Source organism: Gracilinanus agilis, chromosome 2, assembly GCF_016433145.1.
Source record: "Gracilinanus agilis isolate LMUSP501 chromosome 2, AgileGrace, whole genome shotgun sequence".
Taxonomy (NCBI): Eukaryota; Metazoa; Chordata; class Mammalia; order Didelphimorphia; family Didelphidae; genus Gracilinanus; species Gracilinanus agilis.
The window spans coordinates 700,901,643-700,912,541 of record NC_058131.1 but is presented as its reverse complement, the minus strand read 5'-3'; the positions used below and the strand labels follow the sequence as shown (position 1 = coordinate 700,912,541).

The 10,899-nt window shown below is 37.5% G+C and overlaps 1 protein-coding gene across 1 annotated transcript in view; it reads right to left on the bottom strand.

Moving 5' to 3' along the window:
• CTNNA3 (catenin alpha 3) overlaps nucleotides 1–10,899 on the bottom strand; it is a 2,010,564-nt gene that overhangs the window by 1,928,660 nt on the left and 71,005 nt on the right. The window contains exon 2 of the mRNA XM_044660319.1: nucleotides 4,398–4,404. Within this exon, the coding sequence (XP_044516254.1) occupies nucleotides 4,398–4,404 (7 nt within the window). The remainder of the gene's footprint in view (nucleotides 1–4,397; nucleotides 4,405–10,899) is intronic.

The following is a 10,899-nucleotide window of genomic DNA, read 5'->3' as shown; positions in this document are numbered from 1 at the left end:
AAGGAAGGAAGGAAGGAAGGAAGGAAGGAAGGAAGGAAGGAAGGAAGGAAGGAAGGAAGAAAGAAAGAAAGAAAGAAAGAAAGAAAGAAAGGAAAGGAAGGAAGAAAGGAAGGAAGAAAGGAAGAAAGAAATAGATAGAGTACTATAATTGATTAGTAATTTTGCACCTTAATGAATAGGAACTCCAGCTAAAACAAAAAAATGATTTGTCTTCCTTCTCCAATGCAAGAGCATTTTCCTGAAATGTATGAAAATCCTATAGCAGCTCTGTTCAAAAATTTCTCTTCTACTGGACACTTGTCATGCCTTTCCTAAAAAAAGAGATTTTCAGTGATACCAAATTTGTCAGCATCATGAATAAACATTTATTGCACATCCAATCAAATAAGGTGTCAAGCCAGGTATTCTCCAGACAGAGGTTTAGGCAGCATAATGGTAGAGTAAAAAGGTTTCTGACCTTGAAGTCACAGGAGTTTGAGGTTCAAATCCTAACTCCGATATTTACTTGTCATTGCTCTAGGGAACTCTCTAAGTCTACCAGCTGCAGAAACAGTACCAACCTGCACTGGTAGAGAAGTTTCCTCCCCTGGGAGGAATGGAAATCACAGGGCCACAACCAAGCCCCAGTAGCCCCAGGAGTGACAGAAGTGCCTCAATAGTAAAATGAGAAATATGGTGGTATCATTAGCATCAGCCCCAAAGAGACTTTAGGGAGAAAGAACCATAGGAATGTGGCCTGTCATTTCTATTATACTTTCTAATAATGAGGGCATCTGCTCAACTTAAAGAAAACCTGACATGTGAAAATATAATTCAATTCTGCTAACAAAAACCAGAACATTGATGGGTATCTTTTTTAATCCCAAAATGTTTTACACAATAAATTTATAGCATTTAATTAATTAGATTAATTTCAACAAAAAAGCCAAAACATTTTAAAACAAGTTAAAATTCATCAATACTATGAAATTGAAATTTCAAAGGAAATATACTATAAAATATTAGAAATATGCTGCTGCTGCTGTTGACATTCATTTGTGTCCACCTCTTTGTAATCCCATTTGGGGTTTTCTTGGAAAAGATATTGAAGTGGTTTGCTATTTCATTCTCCAGCTCATTTTACATATGAGGAAACTGAGGCAAACAGGGTTAAGTGCCTTGCCCAGGGTCACACAGGTAGTAAGTGTTTGATAAGGCCAGATTTGAACTCAGAAAGATGAATCTTCCTGACTTGAGGCCTGATGTTCTATCCATTATGACACCTATCAAACCAAAGAAAAAAATTTTCATGTTATTACATGTAATTCCTGGGGTTTTTTAAGGCATCATGGTATAGTTATAGAGCATTGGATTTGCAGTAAGGAAAGCCTTGGCAGGCTTTAGCTTATAAATCATAAAGGAATTGAGATCTTCTGTGGTGGAGGGAGTTCCCACACAGAGAGTTCACTTTTTAAATTTTTTTTCCTTTAGTCTTGATCTATAATTCCATCAATATAGTGAACTACCAGCTTCATTAGTACAGAGCTGCAAGCTGTCTACAACTCCTAGTCTTATAAAGTCTTAGAAAGGTACTAAGCGTACCAAAACATTGAGTGACTTTTCCAGGGCCATGCAGTCAGTAGGTGTGTGAGACAGGACTAAAATCCAGATCTTTCTGACTCCAAGAACAACTTATACCACAACTGAAAAAAATCAGAGATCCTTATTCTACTGTTTATGGATCTAAGAAAGTTATTACATTAAAGAGGGCACAATTTTTTAAAAATAAAGATTAGATCTCTCCATTTCCCCCAGGCTAGAGATGAGCTAAATAGAGGATCTTTAACCTATTCTTTTTTTCTGAACTGGTTTGGTTCACCCCAATTTTGACAATCTAGTGCCTCCCTCCCCACTCATGAGGGTCCAGCACATCAATACCATTATAAATGCCTGATTGTTAGCTTACTGAAGCTCAGAACTCCCACACTCAAGAAATCCACCAGTCTCAGCCTCCCCAGCAGCAGCCATCATAGTCACATGCCACCATGGCCAACCCACTCAGCGTTTCCATTTGCAGGTACTACAAACATTATCAAATTATTTTGTTTCTGCATTAAAATTATAGCCCCTGCAACATTAACTCCCAATATTGCAAGTGACAGTCTTTTAAAGTTATTTACACTAGAACAAACTGATAATAGCACACAGCAATTTACATTGTAAAACAAACAATAAAAGGATACTAATATAGATTTATGTTTCAATTATCTGCTAAAGCTTTGTATTGAAATAGCTGTCCATAAATGTTCTCCATTGGATTTATCCCTGAGTGATGATGAGTACTATTGACTAGAATGCAATGAATAGCATGCCTTTTAGGATTATTTCTGATGCAAATTGTAATCTTTGTTTGGGGAAGGGGGCGAATCATTTATGACACCTGCCCACGGTGGATACTAATCCAGTGCTTGTCTTCTATTGGCAATCTTTCTAAAAACTGAGAAAAAGCAAGGATTTATGCCTCTCCGTACTCTGCTGAGTTAGCAAACATGGAAATCTGTATTCTTGATTTTCCAAGAGCACTAAGAGAATTCCAATTCAGGGAAGCAGGGTAGACAGGAAGGAAGCCTAAAGTTGGTCTAGTATTTTTAGAATCGATTTTCTTCCCTTTTTGGAAAAGCAGGGCATTTGGCCTCCTCGTTTATGATATTTCTCCCATTCTTCATGGCATTTTAAATATCTCCAACAGTGGTTTAGCAATCACATTCAATAGTTATTTTGGTACCCCAAAATGAAAGTCTCAGTCTAGTAACTTGAATTGAAGAGCACCTGCCTGCTTCTTTTGGAAGTCAACTCTCTATTAACTCTTTTTATTTTGTCACTTCAAGAAACAAAAGAAAAATTGAGCAACTCTGCCTCCTCTCTGTTAACAGTTAATATCATCTTTTATACCCCCAAGCAAAGGCCTTGTCCATATTTCATCCTCCTATTTTCCCAGATCCAGCTCTTTAAAAAACCCTTTATTTGCCCTTAGATTTCCTTCCTAGCCTTGGCTCATTCTGAGCTTTGATGCTCCTGATAATACCTTTTACAAATTCTTATCAATGTTACATATCAAATTCTTATATTTTGTCTATGTTGTCTAGCCTAGCTTCCACATCTGGTACATATGGTCTTTTTTAAAATCTAAGTTAGAGAGTTCCCTGTGCATCCACATTGGCCTCTTTAAACAATCCCTCTTTTTTTTTCCTTTTTCCTTAGAATTATTTCCATTTGTGTCTTTGGAGTTTCATTCCTGTGTTCTTGACCTCCTCTGTGGAATTTTTGCTCATAGGATTTTACCAAGACTTCCTCTGAACTTTTGAAATCTGTTCTCCCAAATTCCAAGATATGCATCAGCCTATACCCAGATTTCCTTTCTTCTATCACAAACTCTAGGAGAGATGGGTCACTTTATCCCTAAAGTTCTCATCATTATCACCCATCAACTAGTCTCTTCTGTCAGTGGAAAACAGACTTAGAATAGAATTCCCCTTTATTGGCTCTTTCACTTTTTGAAGTATGAAAGTACTGGCTGCTTAGCTTTTAGCAGAGAATACCAGCCCATGTGCAGATAATCAAAGTCCTATCCATCACTACTATATGAGTTCCTTGTCCTTGGATTCATCTATTTTCTCACTTGAGATGTGGAGGTAAAAAAAAAGCAGCAATCTTTGCCAATAGTAATGACTAGAACACCAAATTTTCTCTCACACTGACCTTACCAATAGCCAACAGGCAAAAGCAATAGAAAGTACAGTTGCTTATAGTTAAAGGAATGATTTCCCTTTTCAATTTAATGAATATTTATTTAGTGCTCACTATGTGCCATATATATGCACTATGCTAAATGCCAGGGATACAAATAATAAAAAGACTGTTCCTGACCTCAAGGAGCTTACAGTCTAAAGGGGAATAAAGATAATACACAAAACAAAGCTGAAAAGAGAGGGGGATGGTCCTCCAGAGGGTACCCACCCACCCAGCATGGGAAGAGTCAAAGTCAAACAGAGCAGTTGATTTTTAAAAATTGGAGTTACCAGGACATTTCTGAGTCCTCCATAAAGGAAGGCTTTGGGAGGAATTTAGAACCCACCCCTCCAGCTCTCCATTCAGAGGGGAAAAGCAAGTAAGGGTAAACTGATAAAGCTTATCATATCAAAAGTTGTCATTCTTTGTGGTGATGAGATTTCATTTTCATTCTCATGGAGGAGACAGATACAAAGACAATGAGATAAAGAGGGCCAGACAGGGAAGACTTTGTATGGTAAAACCATGTCACTTTGAGGGTTTCTTCATCATAAGGATTTTTCCTGAGTCTCTTTATTTTGTGTATCCCTTTAAGAAAATCTCATATGCCAGAGCATGCTGTGACTTACCAAAGATCTTAAAGTCAGAGAATATGGAGAGATTTAGTCGGAATAAATCTATGTCATACGATCAATAATTCTCACATCCTTGGCAATACCTTCTCCTATTTTTCTCCTATAAGCCTGTGTCAGAGGTCATAGAAACTTGAAGGTCAGAAGGTGAGAGGACCAGATACATATGAGTTAAAATATATTTAATCCTTGTAACTGTTAAGTGGGGGAAGGGAGAAAAAAATAGTCCTCGTGAACCGTAAACACAGACATTCACATGCCATCCTCTCTTTACTCTTTCATGTCTTAGCCTGCTATTTGAATATGCAGTATGTTATCACCATGTATTCTGTGCCTATTCTAGACAAAACCCTCTACTCTGTGCTGTGTATTAACTTCTCTAAATTGTGGGTATTTCCTTGTCGGTGATATCTCATAGATTCAACCCTCAACTAATCTTTCATCACATAACAAAAAAATAGCAAAAAGGCTACTTTTATCAACAGAAAAAAAAATGTCCACATATCTGTGACCAAAAGTGTATATTAACCAAAAGTCCTTCTGTATAGTCTTTTTTATGGCCCACTATATGAGGCACCAGAGTATTAAATCAAAAAGACTTTTTGATAACGCTCTCTAGATAGCTCAATTTATGGCTATCACAAAAATTAATGAGCATTTGGATTTTATTTTATGAATATAAATTTCTTAATGCATTATTAATGATGAAAATATTAAGCTGAGATGAGGCAAATGTGAATGCCCTTTCCAAATACCCCAAGCCCCTACAAATGGACACTACTGCATTTCCCAATCATTTTCCAAATCAATATAACCAACAAACAAGCAAATTGGAAATTAACCATAATAGCGCATAAGAGTCTTCATGCCACATATGAAGTAGACTCTGACTGCTGGGAATAGAACATCTCAAGATGAACTATTTTATACTTGTCTTTCAAGTGACCCCTTGCTAATAGGGATGTCAGCATGCTATGCAAATATTATAATCTTGTATTGAATATGGGGATTTCATTATTCACTTCAATCTTTAGCATCCTTTCTCTCTGGTCTCTATCTCCCTCAACTCATTCTATGTATTTGACTTGTCTTTATTCTCATTTTCTAGCTTTCTGATTAAGGCATAAAAGGGCACATTTGAAGATTGTTTAAATCTTTTTTGTCCCCTATCTCTAATTCCCCCATTGCTTTTTCAAACTCTGACTACAACTTTGTCTCCAAGGCTAGAACTTTCATTCCCCATATTCCCACCTCCCAAATACCATCCAAACTTCTTGACCTTTACTACTCCTCAAGCTGGTCATTATTCATGCTTTAATTACTTCTTACCTCATCATAATTCCTTTCTGCATGATTTTTCCAAATCTCTTGAATTTCAGAGACGAATGAATGACAATGTTCATAGACCCTGGGACACTAAAAGGAGACGAAGTAGTTCCTTTATTTTTATGGACCTTACAGCTCCGAGATGCTCTAGGACAGGCAGCACAGAGATTATCCCTTAGGCAGACACTTCGGCTGAGCCAAAATTGAACAAAAATGCAGGCTGGGAAGTTGTTCAGTACCTTCAGTCGTCTATTGCTCCTAAAGCCCACCCATCGCAGAATCATGGAGAATCATCATGAGATGAATAAAATTTAGTCTATATGAAGGGCAATAGATAAGCCTTCCTCGTGGTCTCCTATTGCTCTAGAATAGTGATGGGCAAACTTTTTAAAGAGGGGGCCAAAGGAAAGGAAATGCTCATCTGTCCGTCTGTTTCTAAGGCAACTCTTTTGAAGTTTCACTGTATTGTATCCTACTCATCATGTATTAGTCAGATTAGGAATAATGTCCACAGCAGGATAGAACATTTCAGGGGGGCGCATCTGGCCCGCAGGTCATAGTTTACCCATCACTACTCTAGGATAAAATACAAAGTCCTCTCTTTAACACTTAAAGTCCTTCACGATCTAGTTGCAGCCTATTTTTACAGGCTTATTATTACAGTTCTAGCCAAACTGTCCTTCCTACTTGCTACTCCCATTAGATTGTAAATTCCTTGAGGGCAAGACTCTTTTTATGTTTCTTTGTTTCCCATTACTTAGCACAGTGTCTGGTACACAGTAGGCATTTAATAAACGCTTAGTGATATAATTTGACCCTGAATATAAATGTCCCACCTCCATGCCTTTGTTATTCTTCATGAGTGAAATGTTCTCCTTCCTTAGCTCCCTTCTACTTTATTAACTTTATTAACACAATTCTCCCCAACACCCAATTTTCAGTCCTCCACCTATTAAACTTTTTCTATATGTTGTTACAATAGAATGTAAATTTCCTGAAAGAAGAGACTGTTTTATTATTGTCTCTCTTTATTTCCAAAATCTAGCACAGTGTCTGACACATAGAGATAAGGAAAGAATTGTACCTTTTATTTCACTGCTACATGAGTCTCCCGGGTGAGGAAACACCCTCTACTGCTACAGGCTGGCACCTTCTCTGCAACTCGGTCTTAGATGGTAGCCTAGATCACCAAAAGGTGAAGCGATTTGTTCAGGCTTGTGGGACCAGTATTTTTCAGAGATGGGATTTGTGCCCAGTATTCCTAGCTTTGAAACCAGCCCTCTATAGCCACTATTCTTCCCTGGCACATAATACATGCTTAATAAATGTTAAATGAATGAATTAATGGTAGATGTAAGCGCATTGCCAGCAATGGCTTACACATAAGAAGTTACCAATAAAAACACAGGATCCAAAAAAAAAAAGGTTAGCAGATCATGCCACAACATTGAATAATAAACCTATATGCAATCATGTAACCAGTATGCTCAGCTGGTGAAAAAGGGGGAGGAGAGTAGTTTAAAAAGAAATAGAGGGGGCAGCTGGGTAGCTCAGTGGATTGAGAGCCAGGCCTAGAGACGGGAAGTCCTAGGTTCAAATCCGGCCTCAGACACTTCCCAGCTGTGTGACCCTGGGCAAGTCACTTGACCCCCCATTGCCTACCCTTACCAATCTTCCACCTATAAGTCAATACACAGAAGTTAAGGGTTTAAAATTAAAAAAAAAAAAAAGAAAGAAATAGAGAGCAATATCTTGGGGTTTTGTTTTCCAATTGTGCCTAACTCTTTATGACCCTTTTTGGGGTTTTCTTGGGGAAAATCCTAGAGTAGTTTTCCATTTTTCTCCAGCTTATTTTACAAATGAAGAAATTGAGAGAAATAGGGTAAAGTGATTTGCCCAGCCTCACATAGCTAATAAGTGTCTGATAGGGCCAGATTGGAACTCAGAAAGATGAGTCTTCTGGACTCCAGGCTCAACATTCTATCCACTGCACCACCTAGCTGCCCCAAAATCTTGGATAGCTCTTCTATATTGGATTTCTAGAAAGACACATGGAAAACATCAAAAGGAAGAAGGCAGAGTGAGGTTGGGATCAGTGCTGGTGAGGAAAGAAAGAAAGTAGCTCCTTCTCTCTTCCAACTTTTACTTCCTACTTAAACAAGAACCCTAGAGAGTAATACATATCTGAAGTGAAAGAATCCAGATCCAGTCATTCCCTAAGTCATTTTCCCATCTGTGGGCCTCAGTTTCCCCATATGTAAAGTAAGATGTTTGAACTACATGACTTCTTACCTTCTAGTTCTCAATCTAGGATTCTAAGCAAAATTGACAAATCCCCCAAAGTCCACATTAGGAAGGATCTACATCCACCTGGAAATCAGAGTGATAGGCATAGAGCCCCCATACGAGGTGATTTCATAAAGATTACAAAACCTCATTTCAAGCTAGGAAGGCAGAGAAAACTACTGTCTTGGAGTGAAATGGAATCATGATTATTTATCACTTGCCTGAGGGTTAAGGGTGACAGTCAACCTTGGGGTTTTATACAGTCTTCGCCAAGTCCTTATGCTTTAAAAAAAATTAAGTTTAACTTTTCTAACAGGTACTAACTATAGATGAATGAACAAACGTTTTAAAATATTCACAAGAAGTCAGACACTGTGAATGCAAATACAAAGATGACATAGTACCCGCCCTCAAAAAATGTACATTCTAATAGAGGAAAACAACACCTATAGGACAGTGTTGCTCGGGGAATGATGTTGTGGTGTAGAGAATCCCAGTGATGGTGCACATTCAATTGGGCATGTTCTTTGCAGAAGTATTGATAGTATTCAATGGATTACAGTTCTCAGAAAAAGAAGTAGAAATCTAGAGGGCATTTGGGAACCAATATGTCAGAGTTGATGGCTGTGAAGCAGAGTCTAGGGCCAGCTTAGTGGATATGTATGGTGCCATAATGAGTAAATTTTTGCACTAACTCATTTATTCATTCATCACCCAATCAGGATAGATCAGCTCCAAAGCACAGTTCCAAAACTCCATGGATTAACTTTGGGATAGTTATTGTTGTTGTTTAGTGGTTTTTAGTCCTGTCTGACACTTCATGACCCCTTTGAGATTTTGTTAGCAAAGATGTTAGAGTGGTTTTCCATTTCCTTTTCCAGCTCATGTTATAGATGAGGAACTAACGCAAACAGGGTTAAGTCACTTGCCCAGGGTCACATAGCTAGTAAATGTGTGAGACTGGATTTGTACTCATGACGATGAGGCTTCCTGATTCCAAGCCCAGTGCTCTATCCACTGCACTACCTAGCTGCCAGCTCTGAGAAAGGAAAAAGACATAGTGAGGCATGTTCTGTGAGGGACTTTCCAGAGAGTGCTAGTCCAATGAAGATAAACATGAAAGAAACCTGTGCTCTTTCTGCAATACCAAGATCCCAGAATTCATATGAACTTTGAAAGTTATCTGTTCCAATTTCCTGTTCCAAGTCTGAATCCCTTATCCAGCAGCCCCAACAAGTAGTCGCCCTGTCTCTATTTGAATATCCCCACCATGATGGAGACCAAACAATGCAGGCTCTTCCTCCAGCTGAAATGCTTTTTAATTTTATTACCTAAAGAACCATCTTAGCTTTTCATCTACAGCAGCCATTTTTTACATCTCAGGATATAAAAGAATCTACTGTATAAAAATATGTAATATGATTCTTCTAAAATTTAAAGCATTCTCTTTTATATTATTTCTAAGAGCTGTTACAAAAAACTGTATAAACCTTAAGATTCAGATATGTTATTATCATTACAGATTATCTATCATACCTACAAACTATTATTACAGTTTATTAATAATAAGTGCTGTCAGAGAGGAAATTTGAACATAGGTCTTTCTGACACCAAATTCAGCCTTCTGTGTTGCTTTTCCTAAAAATTATGACCAATTTAAGTAGTTCTTTACTGTTTTGAAAAGACTTTACTATGTTTTCTCAATTTAACATCCCCCTCATCCCCACTCCCACCATTTAAAAAATGAGCAAAGAAGTCCCAGAAAGGTTAGAAGGTTTGCCTGAGGTCACACAGGAATATCAGAGGCAGGATTTGAACCCAAGTTTTCTCACTTCAAGTCTAACACTGGATCCATTATACTTAGCTGTCTAGCTAAAAATACATAAGGACTGTATTTGATTCAACAAACATTGCAAGTTGCTAGAGACAGGTCACCGGGCATCCCTACACTTAGGATGCTTCCATTATCTGAAGGATACAACATAAACACAGATAAATAAGTATAAGGTAATATGAGCAGAGCACTAACCTGGGTTGATGAGCACAGGAAAAAGGTGTTGTGAAGATCAAATGAGATATGACATATGAAACAAACTTTAAAGTGCTATGTAAATACTAGCTACCATTACAATGTAGGATTTCATTTTTTAAGATTGTTAAAAGATCTTTTTAAAAAGATTTATTTGAATCATAAAAGTTTTTTAAAAGATATTTCTTTGGGAATTAGATAATAAGCGAGGCTTCAAGATGACTCAGTTTTATATGTTGCATATTACTTATGGCCATGTGCATATACACATAAGGTCCTTGAGGACAAGTATTGGTTCATTTTTCCTTTAATGCCTAGCACCTAGCATGGCACCTGGCACATAGTAGGATGCTTAACAAGTGATTGTTGACTGATTGATTAATTGATCTTTCCTAACCATGGCCATTTCTGAGAACTATTATGAAGGTAGCCATTTTAGAACCCCAAACTTCCTGGGAAGAGTCAAAGGATCAAAGGCAGGTGACATAAGTATATATAAGTATACACGAGAAAGGATGTTAGATTTTAAATTACTCAAAGGAATATATAATCATAAACTCTAGACCTGGAAAAACCATTTAGTCCAATCTTCTTATTTTATGAGTACATTTAGGTCCAGAGAAGCGAATGACTTATCCACTATCATACAGGCACAAATATCAGGGGTAGGATTTGAAATCAAATTGTCTGCCTCCAGAGCTAATGTTCTTTCTCCTGTGTGTTTTTGTTTAGTTGTTTTCAGTTATGTCCAACTCTTTATGACCTCATTTGTGATTTTCTTGACAAATTTTACTGAAGAGGTTTGCCATTTCCTTCTCCAGTTTATTTTACATATGAAGAAACTGGGGCAGAGTTAAG